Source organism: Macrobrachium nipponense, chromosome 15 (assembly GCF_015104395.2).
Source record: "Macrobrachium nipponense isolate FS-2020 chromosome 15, ASM1510439v2, whole genome shotgun sequence".
Taxonomy (NCBI): Eukaryota; Metazoa; Arthropoda; class Malacostraca; order Decapoda; family Palaemonidae; genus Macrobrachium; species Macrobrachium nipponense.
The window spans coordinates 18,341,876-18,365,875 of NC_087208.1; the positions used below are offsets into that span (position 1 = coordinate 18,341,876).

General features: G+C 36.8%; 1 protein-coding gene across 5 annotated transcripts in view; it reads left to right on the top strand.

The window, feature by feature from the left end:
• The window catches only part of LOC135227010 (uncharacterized), an 87,944-nt gene that overhangs the window by 31,074 nt on the left and 32,870 nt on the right, over positions 1 to 24,000 (top strand). For 3 of the 5 annotated variants that reach the window (XM_064266767.1, XM_064266768.1, XM_064266769.1), the window contains exon 2: positions 1,171 to 1,783. The exons of 1 other annotated variant lie outside the window; for it this stretch is intronic. In XM_064266767.1, the coding sequence (XP_064122837.1) occupies positions 1,714 to 1,783 (70 nt within the window). In that variant the 5' untranslated portion in view covers positions 1,171 to 1,713. The remainder of the gene's footprint in view (positions 1 to 1,170; positions 1,784 to 24,000) is intronic. One more of the 5 variants, XM_064266770.1, reaches the window with a different exon arrangement.

A 24,000-nucleotide genomic window follows, 5' to 3' on the forward strand; every position in this document is an offset into this window, starting at 1 on the left:
AGACATTAGAACCAATACCTGGTTCTCCTTGGTCCTTACTTGGGTGGGGAGGGGGCTGGGGCGCTGATCGTATGTTTCAAGGAGGTAGTGAGACAGAGCAAAGACCTTTCTCTTGTCTCTGCCACTCGTGAGTGACGTTGAAAAGAACAGAGACTATATTAGAGCACAGATTTTCTGTGGGCTTACTTGTGGGAGGGGGTTAGGGGGCGTTCTCCCCGCCCGACTTTTCGCCATTTTATTGACTGATACCGTTGATACCGTGATGCGAGTACCTATTCAGTGACTTGTGGCTGCCAAGTCATCTCAGGCGCTTATTTTAAATCTTTGTCTTACGAAGGCTGTTCATAACATGACTATAATTTAAAGACATCCACATTTCTGTGACTAACAAATGTAACTTGAATAAAAATAAAATTATAGAGAGCTTGCGAGAATCTGTAGTACGCTTCTCTAGTATAGCTTCTCGAAAGCTCTCTGTTGAGTTTCATTTTCAAATATATTCGTATAGTTCCATAACTGTGGATTTTCTTCTCCATTAAATAATAATGACGCACGGATACCCTGGACTGCCATTCCCGCTTTTGCATAAAAACGAAGAACATTACAAATGTTCACAATAACAACTATCAAGTTGCAGTATCAGACGTCTCCCGTTCCCGCTAACAGTGCAATCCTATATTTATTGCAGCCTCGTATTGATAAGGGTCGTTAACATATTCATGCGTATGGGGACGCAGCTTTTATGTACAGCTGAAACAGCTTTTGAGGTTCAAAAGGAGTCAAAGGGCCATTTCCCTTGTTTGGGTTTGAGATATTATTGTCGATATTAATAGTTAAGGCAAGGAAAGTCTTCACAACGATGGGTAACCTAAACCACAAAATAATTAATAATGAAACGACTTCAGAGCATCATTGGCAACTTATATAAAGTGTTTTATATATATGTATACACACACACACACATATATATATATATATATATATATTATATATATATATATATCTATATATATGATATTTATTGACAGATCTAGCTGTATGTTACACTACATATTTTATACTTATTCCGAATATGCTTGCGCGGGTTTGTAATGATGAGCAAAATGCATATGGTCCAATTACTAAATTTATTTGGTGTATATGATGTCCTTTTTTCCTTTTTTTATTGAGGAATCGAAGAGAGTCTGGTGTGTCTATATGAACTGGAGTTATCAAACGAAATGCTGTGGTTAGTGAAGCCTCTGTCATTTGGACCGTGTTCACCCTCTCTGAATTCTGCAGCCACTGAGAAGGGTCGGTTTCTTTGCCAAATGAAGACACGTCTGTGAGATATTAAGAACCGTCATTTCACGTATATTCTGCTATAATGATAAACCGTTCCAGTGAAGAACCTATGTGAGTTATTAATTAACCTTGGTCGAAATAAACGGTGCGATGACTTGATCATGCGTATGACTTCGGAATATATTACTTTAGTGTTCAGAAACTAGCGAAAAATAGCACAACGATTAAAGAACTGATTACATGGACGGTGGCAAAAGAGAAATAAAAAATAAATAAAGAAAAGTATGTGTTCGGAATCCAAGCTTCAGGAAGTGATTTCTGATGATGTACATCGATAGAGTTTCCAGATATCTTCATCAGACTCCAACAATGACAGTCAGAAGCGCAAGACTGATGATGGGCAACTGAGCTGAGAAACGGAGGGAAAAGATGACCAGTGCTCTGCTATCGCGGAGTTCCAGCCAATTGGTGCTGTGTTTGCATCTGCTCTGCTCTCTGGGTAAGTCATGTCAGATATGTTGCGCTGTTTTTATTATCATTTTCTATTTTTTTTTCTTTTACTTCCAAGTTTTTTCGCCTCCTAAACGTCCAAACTTTCTGCATCGCGATGTGACGCAAAGGAAATGGTATTTTTTCCTCTTTTTTTCCACTCATTTAAATAATTGCTCCACAAATAACGTTGAGATCAACATATTCTGTTCAAGAATATGCAGTGTTTCAACCAGAACGCTGTCATTACTCATCAGCAGCTAAATCCAGGGAAAAATGAACGAACGTCATACCTTTCGTATCATTCCTCATGTGTTCGTTTGTACGGTGCGTGGAAGTGTGGAAGTGGCATGATTGATCTAAAATGTACAAAGATTTTATGGAGACAGAATTCATAACCGCGACGACTAAATTTGAATAAAAGTGGACATGCATGATCTATGGGAGCAGAAATATAAAGACTTGACAAAAAAAAAAGTAATCCATGTGAGAAGATTTCATATATATAAAATGATCTGGCAGGCAAACTGTAGTCATGCCAAATAAAAGAACGACTACCTCCACCGAGCATGACTGCTCATGACATGTGTACAAGTTAGTCAGGCCATCTAACACTGTCCTCCATACACAGGAACATTTGAAAGTGGCACTGAACCTCGAGTGCCAGATTCCATTAACGATGACACTTTCATGACAGAGTATTCCTTCGGCCACGTGACAATACGTAAAGGTGGATGTCACGGACAAATATTTACCCTTCCATTCAGCGGTTTATTATAAAACGCTTTTCGTTCTTCGAGCTCTTGTGAGTAGACTTGTGTCTGAAAATCAGGAGGGAAACTTGGATATTTAAGTGTAAGCAAATGAAGAAGTGCACTCAAACTTCGATGTTTATGGGTAAAGATAGCACTTCGTAAAGATGGTAGTTAAACCTTCATGTGTGCTGATGTATATGTAAATAAATATATATGTATGTATGTATATGTATATAATATGTATATATATACACACACACGCATATATATATATATATATATACATATATATTTATATATATATATAAGGTAGTGTTGTAACTAGTTTAATGTCATTGTCGCTTATTTTGATATGTGTATACAAAATAATAATAATAATAATAATAATAATAATAATAATAATAATAATAATAATAATAATAATAATAAAAACAACGTATGCCATCATATAACAGGACCTTTTTGTCCTTTCCAAGGTTTAGATTATAAAGCCTGGATGACCGCATGTTGTGACTAAAATATATTTTGAATAATCTCTAGACATGACCGAAAAGAACTCGTAGGATTTCTTTAGATGACCTGCAATTCCCTGTAGTGCTCTGATAAATACTGACGATCAAGGCTCTATTTCAGCACACTTTTCCTCGCTGCATCTTTTATAATTGACTTTCTGTGCAACTGACAGTCTGGTTATCCAAGATAAATGAAAGAATTGATTTTTTCTTTGTGTTCTGTCATTCGTTGTATTCATTTATTCATATACTTATTGACGGAACCTTCTGCCTTTTTAATGTGTTTACATTAGTAAGTGCTGTATCTCACTTCTTGGGGCGTACCCTTCTCTCCCTCCGTCAGCATGTCTGGATTTGGCCCAGAGCCTTCTTGTCATTCTGGGCCTCCCGACAGTCTGTCTCCTAACTCTCTCTCTCTCTCTCTCTCTCTCTCTCTCTCTCTCTCGCACACACATACATTACACGAACACACATAAATGTATCCCCACACGCACAGCGAGAGTGGGTTTTTAGTTGGTCACTGATGTTATTGCTATCTTTATTTTTCTTAATGAAACCCGAAATATTGTTGCTTTTATATTTATTTTACTTGATAACCTATCCGTCGGTGACGCAAATATTCTCTCTTAACGAAATCATGAAACGTAGAGAACATTAATGAAATGCTCTGTATTTTCATGCAATTTTAAGATGTGTTGAAGACAAATGGACGGGAAACGCCATGAAAACACGCCCAGTAGAAACAAACAAACTTGAGCGAACATCATAAAAAACGAGGAAATTAAAGAGAGCCATCTGAAGGACCAGGCAAGACATCAGAGGCTCCAGTTTTACACGATTTGCATTGAAAACGAGAGATGAATCGCGCTGTCTTAACCGTCCTTCTTGGAAAAATGGTGAATTTGGAATACGGCAGCAGCCCCACGCCAACAACATATTAGGAGGAAACGCTACCGCTCATTTCGTTCCAGAAATCCGTGGAATACTCATTCCAACGGGAATTGGAAATTCCTAATGGCTTGTAAAGCGTGTGTGTGTGTGTGTGTGTGTGTGAGAGAGAGAGAGAGAGAGAGAGAGAGAGAGATTCAAACAATCAGAGGATCCTTAGACCGAGCAAGCTCAAATGATCATGAGAGGATCTTTTCAATCAGTCACTTTTGCGCCGGCAGATATTTGCATAATCTTCAACTCTCAGACATTTCCAAGCAGAAGCAAATTGTGACGGGGTTTTTGTCGGGAATGATAATTACCATTATCTCTTGTTCCCGTTACTGCAGCCAGTTTCCTTGCTTGCCCAAGACCCGCGATCGATCCCACGGATGGCGGTGGGGGACGACGTAGGCACCGTTTCTTGAAAAATCTATCGGTTGGTCGTAATGGGACGCAACCACGGTGGGGAGGCCGGGCATGAGGCTAGCAGCCTCATCCCATGAAACTCGTCGAGAAACGGAACGTTAACACGATTAGAAATCTCCATCTGAAAGCAAATGGCGCACAATAATATCTATCTATCTATCTATCTATCTATATATATATACATATATATATAAAATATATATATAATATATAATAATATATATATTTATTATTTATATACACATATAATTTTAATATATATATATTATATATATATATATATATATATATACACACAACACGTGCACACACATATGTGTGCAATATATATTGTCACCATTTTAAGAAATCTATGCATACCCGTAAATGCGTTAACTATATGCAGAAACTTATGCTTTCCAGTCAAAAGTAGGTTTCAGATCGTGAAATACTTGCCCAAATAAGTATTCCAAATGGTATAATATTAGAAAAGCTTATGAAATATGCATAAATGAAAAAAGCCACACAGACAGATCCGTCACATCTTGGTGAACAATTTCTCCTGTAAAATCTGGGGAGCGGATTCCCATTTTCGTCAGCGAGAGATTCCCGTAACTCGAGTCGCTGTTTCCCTTCGTCCTTAACCTTGCTCTTGAAAGGGCTCCGCAGCGCCGGCTTTATGTCGTCTTCTAATAGATTTATAATCCACTTAGGTTGAGTGGTTAATCCGGGAACAGGATTGACTGCTTTGTTGAGAGAGCCTTTTCGAGGTCAGATGGGGAGAAGTTTTTCGACTCTTAATTTCATTTGCTGCTTCAGACTTTAAATATCACCAACTGTTCAGGTTTCCAGAGATGAGGGGCTTTCTTTGACTGGCACCTCCTGAATAGAGAGCTCAAGGGATTTGTGCTTCTTATCCTCTCTGGGTATAAAGGTCATGAACGCAATTTTGTCTGTTTGCGAGGAAACATGAGGGTTTACGCTATCATGGCGGGCACAGCTCCGCGTAAGGAAAGATGGTTGAGAATAGAGGTCACCCACTAGCTTAATAGCGTATGAACGACGTATGGTATGAGAACTGCCGAAGTTATGAATTGAGTCGGATTTTAGTCATTCACTTCCGTGGAATCTTGCTTCGAAAACTGTCTTTAAGGATCAACTATTCCATATAAATTCTTGTTTATGCTGAATAGTCATATTTGTTTCCAGGCAAAGGAAGTGACGCGCAGAATGAGAGGTTAAATCCGAATTCGAGAGAACTATAGCGTCTTAGATTTCAGAATGGAATTGGTTCAAAAATATTTTTGCGTAAAATAGGCAACTGACTTAAATGTTATTATTGTTATTCAAACCACAGATGAATATGACTGCAATGCACAAAGAGCAGAGGGGAAATGAGGAAGAAATATGATACGAAAGGACCCTCGTGTGTTGCTTTTCTCGTCGGCTTCTCATTGTTTTAATTTTGAGTTGGACTCCCTCCCCCAATTCGAGGCTTTATTCAGATGAAACCGCAACTCGCCTTCCATTTGCACTTCTTACAATCGCATGGCTGAAGAACATTCGGCTGGAAAAGGGGTCAGTTTTAAAAACTTGACTGTAACCAGACCGTTTCCAGATGACTGGAAACCAGTCGACCAGGTTATCCACTTAACGCCTCTCAGGCATGTAAAACCGAAATCTCCCTCCCGTCCCGCCTTCTTTTCCATTCGGGCCAACTGCCTGGAATCCGTAATAAACCCGAAGTTCCTCCTCTTCTACGTAGCTGGGGACTCCCTCCCTTTATAAATATGGGGAAATTTCCTTCGCGGCGCATCTGAGAGTTCTAAGCGCGTTCGTATCCCCGGAAGAGTCGCCTTTTCATAAGCCAGTGTCGAGTTGGTTGTGGGTGGGGGTTGGGGGGGTGTGGGGGGTTGTGGGGGTTGTGGGGGTTGTGGGGGGGTGGCGGGGTGGTGATGGTGGGGGCCCGCAATCGGTAGGCCAAAGAGGCTTTCCAGGGAAAGAGAAGTTCCAGGTGTGACTGTAAATATTAAGGACAATTTTCTTGCAAGATAACGTTCCCTCCAGCGCCAATATTAGCCAAGTTTCTGCCACTTGCATAAATTTGTGTCTCTCACTTGCTGGATATAAGCACCCCGGAGATTCAATAGAATTTTTTCTGCCTCAGCGAATCCAATTGGAAAACTATGTAGCTGGGGGCCAGGGATGCTAATAATCGCCTTCTCAAGCTGTGGAATTACCCGAGCTCGCGGATGATAAGAAACGCTTCTACTTTATGCCAACCATCTCAGAGTTATTCTATCTACTGTAGATGGACTTTTTGGTGCACTCGGGTAGATTTAAATCTTTTCCCATATTGGTGTTATTCTAATCACGAACGTTTAGTTGGTAAGGTCTGTCTTTTAATGTTGACATCGATTACGAACTTACATTACTTAAGATGTCGACGATTCTCCATTAAACTGTAACTGTTTGAATGTGAGACATCTGATAACGTAGAAAAGCTTTCGAAATGAAAGCCACGCAGTATTTGAGGTATGAAATGAATGAATAGGATTTTCAAAAATATGAAAACTAATGACAAGATTTCCAAACCAAGTCCATTGACTTGAAGAAAATCTCTATAGTTGGGTTTCGATATCAGACTGCTGTCACATGACCATAGTCACTAGTTCTGTCAAATTCTGACCAAATGGACAACATTTTTCTATTTTGGTGCTAAACAAGCACAGACGAAAACATACACCGTCAATACCCTGCTAATTTAGCTCCTTGGTGCAGAGTTGGGCGAGAAGGATCAAAAAGAAGCCCGAAAATCTACTCGCGTGACACCGCCTTCAATTACCAGACAGAAGCGCTTCTAGTGGTTTGTAGAACTTTGTCGTTGAAGCGAGGAATCTTCATCCCAAGACAACAATGACTCGGCAACGAGACGAGAGAGAGCTCGACTCGTGAGCGCCGTCCATTGTTCTTCCTCATCTTGCGACTGAAGTGCCAGAGAAGCTGCAGCGCTTTGTTCTGGAATACAGACGTTGTCTCTACAATGCGGTGAAACGTGTCTCCATATCATCTTTCACGCGCCCATACCCTCTCCTTTTAGTTTTCTGTAAAAGACAACTATTGAGATGGCTTTTCGTCTGTCCGTCCGCCCTTACATCTTCAAAACTACTGAGGCTAGAGGGATGCAATATTGTATATTGATCATCCACTCTCCAATCATCAAACATACCAAATAGGAGCCCCCTAGCCTCAGTAGTTTTTATTCTACTTAACGTTAAAGTTAGCTATGACCGTGCGTCTGGCACCGCCATAGGTGCCAACGATGGCCTGTGGTTGAGTTTCGTGGTTATGGTATGGCGGGTTCGTTTCCCGCTACCTGACATCACGATTTCTTTCATATTTCTTTGAAGTTGGATCTCGAGGCTTTGTAGTGACAAGCGTATCCAAAAAACAAAAAAAAAAAAGATTATAGAATTCGAGGAGTTAAGGGGGCATTGTGGCTATTACCTCTACATATCTATCTGGTAACAATGACAGGTAGACTCTCTCTCTCTCTCTCTCTCTCTCTCATCTTCTCTCTCTCTCTATCTCCTCTCTCTCTCTCTCTCTCTTATATATATATATATATATATATTATATATATATGTGTGTGTGTATGTGTGTTTCTGTAAACATACGACATTTGAACGTGGCAGCTAAACACGTTCCTTTCATCTTTGGTGTAAACGAATTGTATATAGATATATATATACGTATATATATAGTATATATATATATATATATATATATATATATATTATATATATATGTATGTATATATATATATATAGATATATATCTGTATATATATATATATATATATATGTATATATATATATATATATATATATATATATATATATATATATACAATTTTTGGGCGGGCACAATAACAACGTTGGACATGGGCGTTTTTGCAAACCCATTGCCCAACCAATACTGATGCAGGGGGGTTGGGTGGGGGTGGGTGATTGGGAAAGCGTGATTTCCATTGCTTTAAATAATTTAAGTGGATTTTGGATGCGAGGTCAGACCAATTGAGGATTGGCATTTATTCTCGCATTTAATAGCCAGCTTTATCAACAGTCAAATATAGAACGTGAAAAAGGGATCTATAGTGTTAATCTGTTCCGGTATGTCAGAGAGCTTCCTATGAAAGATGCTTGAAGCAAAAAGTGGCCGGGCACATACGTCACGCTGATTTCCGAACGGGAAAATAAGTTACCTGCTGTCGAGTGGTCGGTAATACGAGTCTTGGCGTTCCTCGCATATTGGATGGGAGATCAATCAATTATGAGCACGATCTTATTCTCTCATTTAACTATCTGTCTAACTACCGATATAATATAGTTTAATATACCTCTCTCTCTCTCTCTCTCTCTCTCTCTCTCTCTCTCTCTCTCTCTCTCTCTCTCTCTCTCTATATTATATATATATATAGTATATATATATATATATATATATATATATATATATATATATGCTCGTAGTTCATGCTCTTTGGGTATAGCCATTATCATAAGAAGCTCACAATGAACGCTGGCAAGTCTTTATAATTCTACTTGACAGATCAGTATAGATTGAGCTATAATCCTAATACCAGAACTGTCCAGTGTACATCGGCAGCCCATAAGTGGATTTCAAGTGTTGAAGTGAATTAGTGACCTGCTGTAGACCTCTCGACTTGGCTCACTTAACCAATGGCAATTTCCCCTTCAATTACAGTGGTAAATGTAGGTTGTGCAGATATATATGCTATAAATTCATGGGGTCCTTACCTTACAGACCTTACAGTTCGTTCGGGTTGCCCCAGGTCCCTCAGTGTGAGGCACCTCTAATATCTACCAGAGTTGCTAGTACATCTTCCGGTATATTTTGCATCTTCCAATCTTGGATGGTCTGGGATGCAGTTTAGATATTTGTCGAGCTTATTCTTAAACACATCTACGCTCACTCCTGATATATTCCTCAGATGAGCTGGCAACGCATTGAATAGACGCTGCATTATCGATGCTGGTGCGTAGTGGATTAATGTCCTGTGTGCCTTTCTTTCTTTTTATTTTTCCTGGTATTTAGTTTTGGGCACTATTATCTACCTCTGCTTGCTCTTTCTGATATTTTTAGTTCCATGATGTTTTCTGCTATTCCTTCTATCTGTTTCCATGCCTGAATTATCATGTAGCGTTCTCTTCTCCTTTCTAGACTATATAATTTTAAGGATTGTAGTCTTTCCCAGTAGTCAAGGTCCTTAACTTCTTCTATTCTAGCTGTAAAGGACCTTTGTACACTCTCCATTTGTGCAATATCCTTTTGATAGTGTGGGTACCATATCATATTGCAATATTCAAGTGGACTACGAACATATGTTTTATAAAGCTAATCAATCAATTGTGTTCAATGCTTTTCTTGTTTTGAAAGTGCCGCAAAACAACATTCCCGATTTTTTGCTTTACATTTTGCCAAAAGAATTGCTATTTGATCATTGCATACATGTTCCTATTCATCATCACACCAAGGTCTTTAACTGCTTCCTTATTTGTGATTGTCTCATTATTAGGTCCCCTATATGCATATAGCTTTCCTTCTCTGTCTCCATAATTTATTGATTCAAATTTATCAGAGTTAAATACCATCCTATTTACCTCTGCCCAATCATATACTTTGTTAAGGTCTCTTTGTAGAGCGTTCCTATCTTCATCACAAGTAATTTCTCTACTTATTCTTGTGTCATCAGCGAAACTACTCACTACCGAATCCTCAACATTACTGTCTATGTCTTCAATCATAATAACAAACAGTATTGCAGCTAACACCGTACCTTGTGGCACACCGGATATTACCTTGGCTTCATCCGATTTCTCATCGTTTGCAATAACTATCTGTTTTCTGTTGTGTAAAAATTCTTTTAACCATCTTCCTACTTTATCCACGATATTGTGTTTTCTAATTTTCTTCGCTAATATATTATGATCTACTTTGTCAAAAGCTTTTGCAAAGTCTAGGTAAACCACATCTGTTTCATTTCCACTTTTCATATTTTTGAATATGTTCTCACAGTGGACTAACAATTGGGTTTGTGTACTTTTTCCGGGTACGAAACCATGTTGTCCTATATTAAACAAATTATTTTTTATTAAATGTTTCATAATATTTTTCTTCATTACCCTTTCATACGCTTTCATAATATGTGATGTTAGACTCACAGGCCTATAATTACTTGCCTCTAGTCTTGATCCACTTTTGAAAGTAGGGGTAATATATGCTAATTTGTGCTCATCATAAATCTTGCCTGTATCTACACTTTGTCTTAATAATATTGCAAGTGGCTTTGCGATAGAATGAACTACTTTCTTTAACAAAATAGCAGGAATTCCATCAGGTCCTGCTGCTGCTCCATTTTTAATTTCATTAATAGCCTGCACAATATCAGCTTCATTAATATCTATGTCAACTAAATATTCACTATTTTCGTCCCTTACTTCTATATCATTATCTTCATTATCTATTCCAGGGGTGAATTCTCTCTATCGTCTGCCAATATGTTGCAAATTTCCTTTTTTTCATTCGTTAATCTCCCTTCAATTCTTAGAGGGCCAATTTCTATTCTTCTTTTATTCATCTTTTTCGCGTATGAGTATAATAGTTTGGGGTTTTGCTTGATATCTATTAGGGTTTGTTCTTCCAAGTCCCGTTTTTCATTTTGTTTTGATTGTATAATCTTTTGTTCTGCATTTTCTATCTTACTTTTTAGTTCTATAACTTTCCATGCATTTTTTTCTTTTGCAAGACCTTTTTTCCACTTTCTGATTTTCTGGAACAAGAATCCTTCTGTCTCTTGGTATGCATAACTCGGTATTTACTTTCTTCTTCAAGGTATATATTTATCCACTATTTTCTCTAATATTTTATATAATATCTCCGTATTTACCCTTATGTCATCACTTACGAAAATGTTATCCCAATCTTTGTTTAATTCTTCATTTATTTCTGACCATTTTATATTTTTACTGTAGAAGTTGTATTTTCCATATCCTTCCCACTTTTTCATTTCTTGCTTATCTCTGTTTTCACTTGCTTTGGAATGGACTGTTAGTTCTATGACATTATGGTCTGAAATACTCGCATCATAAACTATTATTTCTTTAACATAATTCATCTCGTTCACAAATACTAGGTCTAAAGTATTTTCCTTTTCTTGTTGGCAGGTGATTTATTTGTTGAATGTTGTATTCTACTATTACTCTCTTTTTTATATGTATAAGTACAACCACAATCTCCTATTCGTTCTTTCCAGTCTACAAAAGGAAAGTTGAAGTCTCCAGATAGGAGAATAGTCCAGTCCTTGTGATTTCTACATATATCATCCAGTTTTTCTATTATTAAGTCAAACTCTTTAGTATTAGGAGGTCTATATATTACTATGTTCATTAATTTTTCAGATTCAAATTCTACCGCTATTAGTTCACATTCTGAGTTACTATATTTCTCATATATTTTTCCTTGTTTTTTGTCTTTCCCATATATTGCGGTTCCCCCTTGATTCCTATTTTTTCTATCTGATCTATAAGTTTGGAACCCTTTTATTTGATCATCATTCCCAGTCTCTTGGGATACCAGGTTTCAACTTATATTCATTATATCTATTTTCTTTTCAATTTGGGTTAGTTCTTCTAAGTACTCTATTTTTCTTTTTGAGTTACTCGTAACTAAACCCTGCGCATTCATCACTATGATGGTTTGCGTGTTTTCTCCTTCATTTAATATTGGTAGTAATAAGGATTTTCCCATGTCTCTTTCCTGTTCTGGTATGTTGTTCTTTTTTTCATTTCCAGAAATTCTGACATTAAAAAATCCAACTTTTCCAAAATATTTGATTTTCCTTCATCGTAATTATTCATTTTGTGTCTGAATCTGCAATTTTCTCCTTCCGTTTCTGCAATATCCTCTTGCATAATAAATACAGTTATTATCTCTTGAGTAGAATTTTGGAGCTGATGCTTTGAAATTTTTTTGCTGACATCTCTGCATATCTCGTTGATGGCTTGCTTTTTTCTTTACCTGATATTCTTTATTCCTCTCTTTATTTGTTTCTTTCTTATTTTGGATTTTATTACTTGATTGATTATTTATTTGATTATGATTCATGGCTACAGGGTGCATATATTTACATTTTTTGTCGAACTTACATCCTTTTCCTTCTTTTAGGTTTTGCATATTTTTGGTTTTGATGCAGATCTCTGCAATCATCCTCATAGCCATCTAGGTATGCACATTTACCATATATTTCATAGTTGTGACATACTTAGGATGTTGTAGTAACATCTTTCTCCAAATCTGCAATTCCCTCTTTTCAAAAGGTTGCAGACTTTGTCTTTTTTGTCTATTTTTTCCTCTTTCCCGTCATTGTGTAGATCTGGGTAGAGCCTCTTCGGGATTTTCTTTTGTGTTGTCATCTCGTAATTTATTTCTTCGTAAGTATGCTGCTTTATTGCCTCATATGTAGTATCAATGAGTATCTCTGCATCCATACTTTTATCTTGTTTTTTTTCCTTTTTTTTGTTTTTCCTTTATTTTTTTTCTGGCTTCATTTCAGTTTTGTTTACTCACTTCCATTTTGCTCTTCTTCTTCTTCCTCTCTCTCTTCTTCTTCATCCTCAACTATTTGTACATTCAAATCTTGATTTAATAACATTGTCTATCCACGATAGACATGTTGAACAAAATATTCTTGTATCTTTTCTCATATCTTGCATTACCTCAGCACACTGTGGATGGGTCGGAATGTTGCATGCAGCACATTTTCTGATTAGGTTTTGTGGATTAACTATGCTATACCACACCTTACACAGTTTTTGCATGCTTTTGGCATTTCTTTTTCCTAATGCATCAATTAGGATATTTACAAGGTTCACCTTATTTCATTTTCTTTGTCGGAATATGTTGGTTTATGTATATTTTCTTTATGAGTCTCTTGACCACTTGGATTTTATTTGGAACTTCTTCAATTATTTTCAAGATGTTTTCAGTTGATTTGTTCCAGTTTGAAGGATTATATCCTTCTAATATATCTATGAATGCTTTTGTATCTTTTTGGTTAGGACTGTTGCTGATCTCATAGATGAGAAATGCCAGTTCCCTTCCTGCTACCTCATCGTATTGAGAATCTGCCAAGCAAGCTAAATTTCGCCATTTCTTACCGCAGTTGGAACTTACTGCCATCTTGTTCTGATTTACAGTATTTCACTTGTTAAACTAACTTAGAAGACGCTTTATCCTACTATTTTCACACTAATCTTATCACCGATAGTTCACGAACACTTCTAGATATTTCTCAAATTCTAGACGTATGTTAAACTTGTGATATCTGTTGATTAATCTGACTTCGCGCGGGAACGTCTCACCAAGCAAGATGGTGGTAGTAAGTGATAGTGGGAGAGAGGGCAATTGGTTTTAAGGGGTAAGGGACCTCCTTTTTCCAGGGCTTTGCTTGGTGGGTGGGGGCGTTGCTGGTGCTTTGTAGGGCGGGACCACAAACCTTTTGAGGGGCCTCCTCTTCTCTGTTATTACTTGGTTTTGCTTGCCTTTTCCTTGTCTAGAGAATATGAAATAGCCCCAGAGTACCTTGATATTGAACACAGGATTATGCACGGTTAAATTCTCTGTCTCGGCAGTTATCAGTCCTTGACCCGTCCCTCTTGGCCGACAGTTTCCGTTTCTAATGTCACTTAAGCAAGGCTTATTGTCGTATGTTGGCACAAAATTCTGGTAAATGGCTCTGTTGTTGTAACAATCTTGTAGGTATTTCAGTTAGGGTTATTAATCTGTAACCAATGTAGCTTTGATTGAGAGACATCTCCATGCCTCTTCCACGCATTTCAGCTTATACTGCACGCTGGTCTTTTATTCAATGGGTCCCGAAAGATGGAGCTGTTGCTTATCTCGGAAAAGCACCTTTGGTATTACTGTATCTGTGATGGTCCTCCGGAGTCTCTTCTTCATGCATGTAGATCATCCTATATCCGACATTGCTGGTAGATATCTCTATTGTTTAGCCTGTCCATAGTGGGCAGTCTTGTCAGTTCACCTCAAGTTTTGCACTGAAGGCATTGTTAACGGGTGTTTGCAGCATCCTTTCAGGGCCCAGCTACACCACCAACGCTTTGGTCTTTTACCTTTCCTCTATTCCCGCCTCCTTTCTTCAGTCTTGCTGACCAAAATCTCTAACCAATACTCTTCAGTGCAGCTGTAGGAATTTCTCCCGGTTCCGCCTATAAATCCTTGAGCTTCATCTCCTGTACAGTCCAGATCGCTTTATGCAACTGTCCAGCCACTCAAGCTCCTTCTTATCACTGTCTTAAGCGCTGAATAGCCGGAAGTGCCTCAGTCCTCGGCCTGACAGCCTAAATTTCATGAACCAAAATTATTTTTTTTCGTCTTGCCTTCACGAATGTTGAGTGCAGAATTTTGCATTTTCTTCCTCTTCACATCCTCCGCGATGTTACTGATGTTCCAAATTAGTCAACATCTGTCGCACCTTTTCAGTCCTGAATGGATAGTTTTGCGGTTATTGTCTGATACAGACAAAAATAACAGACCCTTTGAATGCGTCTGGGCAATCTTCCCCTGCATTTATGCAACGCCTACTCTGGTTGCTTTTATCTGGATAGATGTGACATACTATGTTGGTTTTTTTTCTAACATGGTCTTCAAGGAAGAGGAGGGTCTTGTATATATTTGCCAACGTCGTCAAGTGAGGACTTAATTTACATTCAGAAACTCAGTCAACTTTTTTGATTCATAGGATCCTTTAACGGAGATGATGTAGAGATGACTTGCTTAGATTTAAACATATTCCAAAGAGAACTGCAAAGGGTGTTCCCATCACCTGTCCGTTCACCTGTTGATTGGTTTCATGGCAGATCTTACTGACCCTTCTCGTTCGGTCACTTTTCTTCCTTAATTTTGTTATGGCCACACCAATCCTCACATAATATTTGTGGTTCCTCTGGAAGAAGGTGGCCGTGAAATAATAACTGCTGGTAGACGAAAATTAAACGGCACAATGTAGCAACTAATTTCTTTTTCTCCATAACTCTATATTGGAGAAGAAAAAGTAAAGAAAACTGGAGAAATGTTGTCTTGAGATCTTAGAAGCCACAGGAACATTTTCTAGATTTCAGACCACTCCATGCTTAACACTCACCAGGCCACCAGCTATGAATAGATACCAGAAACTTCTGGGGTCAAGAGAAGGTGTGTGAGCTAGCAACCTCTCCCTGGGAACTTGAGAATCGAAAAGGTTGGAGCCTTCTGGTTCCACATCTTCTAAAGGGAAAGAGGATTGTGGTGAAAACACACGTATGATTTCTTCATTTCATAGGGGTGTATTTTATTAGTTGCAAAACTTTGTCTAAAGAACGGAATGACAAAACTTTGGCTCAAGAATAGAATGAGGTTGTCTTGAACAGCAACTACCTCCAGGTCACCCTTGGGCAAAGTATACTAAGTCTGCCTTGCTTGGGCACACATCCATTAACTCGCGGAAGTGTACCTGTCCCTAGATGAAAAGGCGTGTCACAGTGGACGAACTGGGTAGACAGACAAGGATTCCATGCGTGTCTGAAGTAGAAGGTTCAGTGGCCCAACTTGCTAGATGTCCTGATCCATTGCTGCTTGAGGTGGTTCCACTTTAAAGGGAGCTTCCAAAAAAATGACTCCGTGATCGTTATTTGGTATTGCAGAAGTGATTAAGTTTTATAATATATATATATATATATATATATTATATATATATATATATATACATACCATGTCAGTAATAATCACTGAACCCATTAACACACACACACACATACACACACACACACACACACACACACACACACACACACACACATATATATATATATATATATATATATATATATATATATATATATATATATATATATATATATGTGTGTGTGTGTGTGTGTGTGTGTGTGTGTGTGTGTGTGTTTTGTGCGAATATGGTACGTGCAAGTGCGCGTGTATATTGCAATATATGTCGTCGGTGCCATTTTTTAGGTGGGATCTTATACAGATATTCTAAGGACTTTCACTCAAACCCTTACGTTATATTCAAAAATTTCCTCAGCATCTCCTCCTCCCTCCCCAACCTCGATTTTTCTCTCCGATTTGTATAAGGACGATTATCCGGCAGCTTTCTGGGATGAAAGGAGCCGTAGCTTGTTTTTCCAATAAGCCATTGTTCGAATCGGACAGGTATCACGGACGACTAACAAGCTCCCAAGGAACCCCCAACCCTTTTCCCTCTCCAGGAGATCTCAGCGACAATACGATTCCTCCCGTCTGGTTTTCAATCTGTATGATAAAAAATGTGTTCTTTGAACCTTCTGAAGTCCCTTGGTATAGCTAGAAATCACTCTGAGAGAATATACGTAGTTCTACCAAGGAATATTCCACATCCACAGGGAAAAAATAAGTCTTAGAATTGCATCCATCTCGGTTCGATTCTGACCCACTTTGAAAGTGTATAGCACTTTTCACTGATCGTTGCCCGCCCTTCAGCAACAACATTTCATTGAAATCCGTCGATATTTTTGCGAAATATCTCGAGGAAAGACAGACAGACACAGGAGAATAAATAACTTCCGTCCAACTCTGGACAAAGTAAGAGCAAGGGGTTTCACAGCGGTCCTTCAATCAACGGTTGGGAAATTTGATACCGAAGAAATATAAGATAGAAATTGAGAAAGTTGTAAAGTAATCAATAATATTATTTATATACACATATATAATCTGAATGATAGGATTGAGAAAGTTTTGTAAAGTAATCAATAACATTATATATACATATAATAATATGATATATAGATTGTGAAGAAAGTTGTCAAAGTTAATCAGTTAACAGTTTATATTATATACACATATATATCTTTTATATATATATATATATATAATATATATATATATATATATATATATATATGTGTGTGTGTGTGTGTGTGTGGTGTGTGTGTATGTATGTATATATATATACATATATATATATATATATATATATATATATATATACTATATATACAAACACAGGTCAAGACGTACAGGACGTTTATCCACACGATACAGAAGATCAAGGGCAGGAACACGAAGAGATCAGCATTATGCTTTTAATCCTACGTTTCGTGACAACATCGCCACATCTTCAGGGATTTTTTCAACAAAATAAAGTATAATATGTTAACATAAAATAAGAGCTGATTACAAGATCCAAAAGCCGAAAAGTTAAAACAGTTTAATGGTAAAATGACAACTCTCACACATAAATTACATGCCACACTTGATTGAAACAGACCAGAAGTACCAAACAACTTACAAATGATGAGAAGAACATTTTAAAATTTCAGCTAAATTACACAAACATAAAAGTAACAACAAATATCATAAAAAGTAAAGTCATATATTCACAAAACCACAGGCAAAAACAGCTCAACACTTAACCAACCTTTCAGCATCAAAGATAAAAACACACTAAAATTAAACAACGTCAAGAGGCACAAGGAATGCTGTCCCATTGTTTTTAGCCTAATTATTCTGTCATTCCTTGTGCCTCTTGACGTTGTTTAATTTTGGTGTGTTTTTATCTTTGATGCTGAAAGGTTGGTTAAGTGTTGAGCTGTTTTTGCCTGTGGTTTTGTGAATATATGACTTTTACTTTTTATGATATTTGTTGTTACTTTTGTGTTTGTGTAATTTAGCTGAAATTTTTATAAGTTCTCGTCATTTGTAAGTTGTTTGGTACTTCTGGTCTGTTTTAATCAAGTGTGCATGTAATTTAAGTGTGATAGTTGTCATTTTACCATTAAACTGTTTTAACTTTTCAACTTTTGGATCTTGTAATCAGCTCTTATTTTGTTACATATTCTACTTTATTTTGTAGAAAAAATCCTGAAGATGTGGCGATGTTGTCACGAAACGTAGGATTAAAAGCATAATGTGGACCTCTTCGTGTTCCTACCATTGATCTTCTTTATCGTAGTATATATATATATATATATATATTATAGATATAGATATATATATAGATATATGATATACTATATATATATATATATATAGTATATATATATACATATATACATATATTATATATATATATTATATCATGTATATATATATATATATATGTATATATATATATAATATATATATATATATTATATATTATATATAGATTGAAAAAGTAGGTTTTACCAACCTCCTCCTACCGTGCTAAACCTAATGAATCCTCATTATCTGTGACGTTCCATTTTTCATGAGGAATTGATCAACATCAAAAACTTAGATAAAATCGCGTGACTTCTCTGTAACACTTGATACCTTGCATGAACGTACTGCATTACGTTAACGACTCATGTGGCAGGGAACAGCTGTTTTTAGAATAATAACAGGTAACGTAGTTTGACTAAGAGAAGGTGATCTCTATGTGCCTGTCTGTTGATAAATGGGTAAATCTTTTTTGGCTTAATGATTGATAACTTGCAAAAATCAAACGATTTTGTTTTTGGATTTAGAAAATGTGGTTTTTATTTCTTGTCACTCGTGACGAATCAAGCATTATGCTTTACTGTATGGAGACTTACTCAACATTTTCCCTAAATGCTTAAGTTGATTGCTGACACGTAGGTCTACAAAGGGGAGAATTATATATTATCATAATTATAATACTAATTTCAGTAAATGAATGTTCACATAAAACAAGCACACAGGGGCTACTGTCTTGAAACTCAAGCTCCCAAAGAATGCTGTTTTCGACATCCCACCGCAGACCCCAACACAGCAGCGGTAACTGATCATGATCCAGATCCAGTGATCTTTCATCGGCCTGTGGGAGGAGGGAACCCGCGACATCTGAGTGGCATACCCAGACACTAACCACTAAACACGAAAGAACTGAGGTGCTTTCATGTGCATGAATGTGCACACTACAACCTCAGAACCAATTTCATAATGGAAGCCTTAACGTACAGAAGTGAAGGCGGTATCTCACCTCGGGGGAAATACAGGGACTGAAATGCAGTAACTCGATGGCCAGGCTGTTAAGTCACTGGCAGCATAGAAGACGAAGTAGCTGTTCTTCCCTCTATGGGGAGAGGATTGGGTTGGTGCCGCTGTCTGAGGGTGGGGAGAGGGGTGATATACGAAAGGAGATATTATCTTCTCCCAGAACAAAGAGTGGCGGTGAGAGAAAGAATCTAGTGTTTTCTTTCTTCTTCATCATCTTCTTCTTTTCCCTCTTCTTCCAAGGATAGAGGATAGCAAGAAGCAAGGAGGGAGTTTGAACGCCTCCCAGATTCTGAAAAACAACCGTGGCTCAACTCTCAGATTCTCTTGCCGCTGTCTTCAAAAGGGACATTTTTGTCAGAAGTTGACGTCCCATTTTCACTAAAATTATTACAACAAAAAATTATGTCTTCAAGATTTTGCAAGACATTAGAGAAAAAACTTTGAAAAAACACTTCAGTGTACAAATCTAAAACAGTTGAGAATTGCCACATACTTTTATTAACTTTAAATTGTTTTATGTTTCTCATCAGCTCTTATGGGTAATGCTCGTGGAAAGGTATAACAGCAGTATGGAATTATTTTCTACAATAGTAAAGAGCGTTCGCTAAAATTTCATGACCAGTTTCCCGACTACGTTCAATACAAAAACTGAGGGAAGAGAATAATGGATCGGAATCTCATAATCGTAAAAAAAAGGGAAAAATGATATTCAATGATAAACATGCCAGAGAATATCTGTTTATGCTTACACTAACATACACAGACGTATAACTTGCACACAACACACATATATACACACAGCTTGCAAAAGAATGTTACATCCCTCAAAAATTATAAGTTTTTCAAAATCCATTCGCCTTCAGTTCTCTCCACGTGAGACTTACCCATCTCAAAACACTGATTTACTCTTTCATGTCCTGAAACCTGCGTAGGAGTTCAATTACCTTCCAACGCCGATATATCCCAGGGTGTCCCTGTGACCCATTATTGGAAGTTTATATGCTCCTTGTTCTACCTAATTCTTTTACGCTAGAAATATTACAAGAAATATATGGTATAATAGGGTGGGCAGAGAGACTACGAACAGCGAGTAGTGTGATGTAAAAATAAGAGTTTAGTAAAGGAAATAAAGAAAAATAGGTTATTCGCTCTCTCTCTCTCTCTCTCTCTCTCTCTCTCTCTCTCTCTCTCTCTCTCTCTCTCACACACACACACACAAACACAAACACACACACACGATCGAGAGAAATTTAACTTGTAAAATTAAGGTAAAAACTTTGTATTTGGTCACTCTTAGCTTTTGTTAAATTTCTTAATAGCATAGTGGTTGTTTGTGGAATCTGAACAGACATTGTGTAAAAGTGTGTAGGTATCTCGTAACAGCGCCTATAAAGTGTCTTGAGCTGGAGATTGAAAGGTATCTTTTGGTAACAATTTTGCTGTAAGGCAAAATGATATACAGTTTTAAATGCACTTAAAAATGCTTCGGATATTTACTAGTGTGAAGTTATTTAATTTTTTCACATTTAAAATATTTTGTCTGGTGTTAATTTTTGTCAATTTTATATATCCTCTACAGTCTCTTGTGTAGGTAAAAATTTCTTAGTTTTTTCACATTTTAGTGGTGAAATTAATTCGTTTGATTAACTAAAGTGTTTCTTAATTATTTAACATTGCATACTTCATTTAGTTTAACACTTGTGAATTAATTTTCATTTACTTGCATTTTCTTTTCAAATCTTAAGTATTGCTTAACATTTAGAATTTTACTTGAATAATTTAATTTCTTGATTAATATTTTTGATAAATTGATTTTATTTTGTTTAATAATTAATCCAAGAATTAATTATGATGCCGACTCCAAAACAAGGAATACTTGACCGCGACAGTGATTTGTAGGTGAAAGGCAGTATTAACTTACAGCTCTTGTGATAACTGTGTGGTTTGAGAGCTTCACTGTACGTCCTGATTTCTTAGTTCCGAGGTTTTCGCCCGTAAGCTAACCTAATTATTATAAACTAAAAATTTCCTTTCGGTTAACATATATGGACATATATTAATTCCGAGGTAGAGCGAATTAGATATTAACGGACTTTCGTAGCTTAATGCGTATATATGAATCACGGTGATGTGATAAGACTCATATTATACATACATACATACTACTATATATATATATATATATATATATATATATATATATATATATATAGAAATATATGGTATAACTACTGAATCGTGAAAATACGGACGTGAGGGATATATAAAGACAAAATCCACTAAGAAGAGAAACAATGGAAGTCTGCAAGGCCTTTCGACCTCTTGTCCTTTACTTAGCAGACTGAAGAAATATAAAGATAAGTTTCCCAAGGAAGCTGGTATAAAAGACAGATGGATTGCAAAGAAGAAATATGTACATGAACCCACCACAATTGAAGAATTACTAGATCTATCAAAAGAGGGTTCAGAAGTTTTACAAAAGATTATGCCCGACAGCGCAGAAGCAGGGATCAACCATTTAAAAGATTATAAAAAAAAGGCGACTGATTACCAAAAATGTTACAAAAGTTTAACTCGATAACTCTCCAATTGATAAACAATAAAAATGTTTGCATGGTGAACATAAAAAAAAATATCAAGCATATGAATACATAGAAAATATATATATATATATATATATATATATATATATATATATATATATATATATATATAAATATAAAAAGGTACCTAATTTGTAATTGAGTGTGATTTTATCATTAGGTACTTCTTTTTAAACAATTTACTAATACAGGGGTCCAAATAGTACATCCCAGGGCTAAGTCTAAAATTACAACTGGAAGTAAGCTGTGTAATAGCAGATTCTAAAAGATTTCATGAAGAGAAATCTTCGATCTACCAATCACTGATTTTTCTATCCAATTGTCCTGTGAGAGTTTTCGCTTAAATGAATGAATATAGCATTGGATGTTTGCCCAGTTTTAACAGAATACTTAAGCTGTTTAATTCTTACTTCTAACTCCTTGCTAGATAGGCCAATATAAAAAGAGGGGCAGTTCAAACATGGAATTTTATATGTTATGTTGTTGTTTTCCTTAGGACTATTTTTTATCTACATTCCTTTTAGTGTGGTACTATGGGAAAAACGAGATTTACATTAAAAGGTTATAACAATGATTTTATATTTTCAAAGCCACTAAAGTAAGGGAAGCTAAGAAAATACTTTGGGGTTTGTTTCTCCATTTAGTTATTACTAAAACTGTTTGTGGGCTTTATTATAACAAATATCTAGTACATGTGAAAGATAACATAAATCTGTCAATATTTTTCATATGTATTCGATTTCTTGATCCAAATACTGGGGACTGATAATGCACAATGCTCATAAAAACATAGAGGGGAAGGGGGTGACATGTGAGAATAGTTTTCGAGGTCGCTGAGATGAGTAGTGACACTCCCAATGCCATTCAAGCCCAAGTTCAGCCCTGATAGGAATGAGTGGCGAGAAGGGAGGAAATAGGAAATGTTAATGCGAATGCGGTCATTGTCATTGAAGCAACTATCTTAACAGGAAAGAGAGAGGGGAAGAGGAAGGGCGAGAGAGAGGAAAGGGGGTTATGGGGAAGAGATATAGAGAGTATATCGGTTGTCATTCCGAGTTTTACCAGTAAGTACCAGGTTGATCAGCTAGTATATACGTATACTCATATGTGTGTTTGTGTAAATGCGTCTGAGTGTCTATTTGTGTATCCATTAAGGATAGATAGATAGACCCATGGATATCCTGGGGGTGGGGGTTATCAATACATTTCACAGAAAGTTTTATCGGAATATAAATCTGTACCACTAAGTATGAAAAAAAAAAAAAAAAAAAAAGAGAGGAAAGAAAACAAAGAAAAATGAATCCACTTTAGCAGATTGACTTCATCGAGATCATATCAGTTATTCTTAACCTCAAACAGGTCGGTCACAAACACGTTTCTCTATCAACTTTCAGCATTTTGCTCCAAAGGTTCACACCGAGTAAACACGGAAGTCTGGTATTTCCGTAATGACCCAGACACACGATACCAGTGTTAATAGAAAGCAGTCAAAATTGGTGCACGTTTATTGAAAATACGGGTAAGCTTGGTGTGCCTTTTGTATTGTGCATCTGAAGTGACTGAAAAGAGCTCATCGCGATGAAAAATCGCAGTTGAGCTCGAAGGTTGCTCGTGTGTCACGTGAGATGATAAACTTGCGTGATTTCAAGATGTCTGCCAATATTGGCTTGTTGGTGCAAAGTTTGGCCGTAAGGCGTTATGAATTACTAGTAAACCACCTTTAACACTTTGATAATGCCTAAACTTATCCACAGCGACCATAATTTTTTGGTCAGGTGTCAACCGATTCTGTCATCCATACGTCGTTCAACAAAGCATGGATACATGTTATGCATATTTTGTTTAGTAAAGTAACGGACAACCATTGACACTGATGAAAGACTGACCAAAATGACAGATGAGATTATACGATGA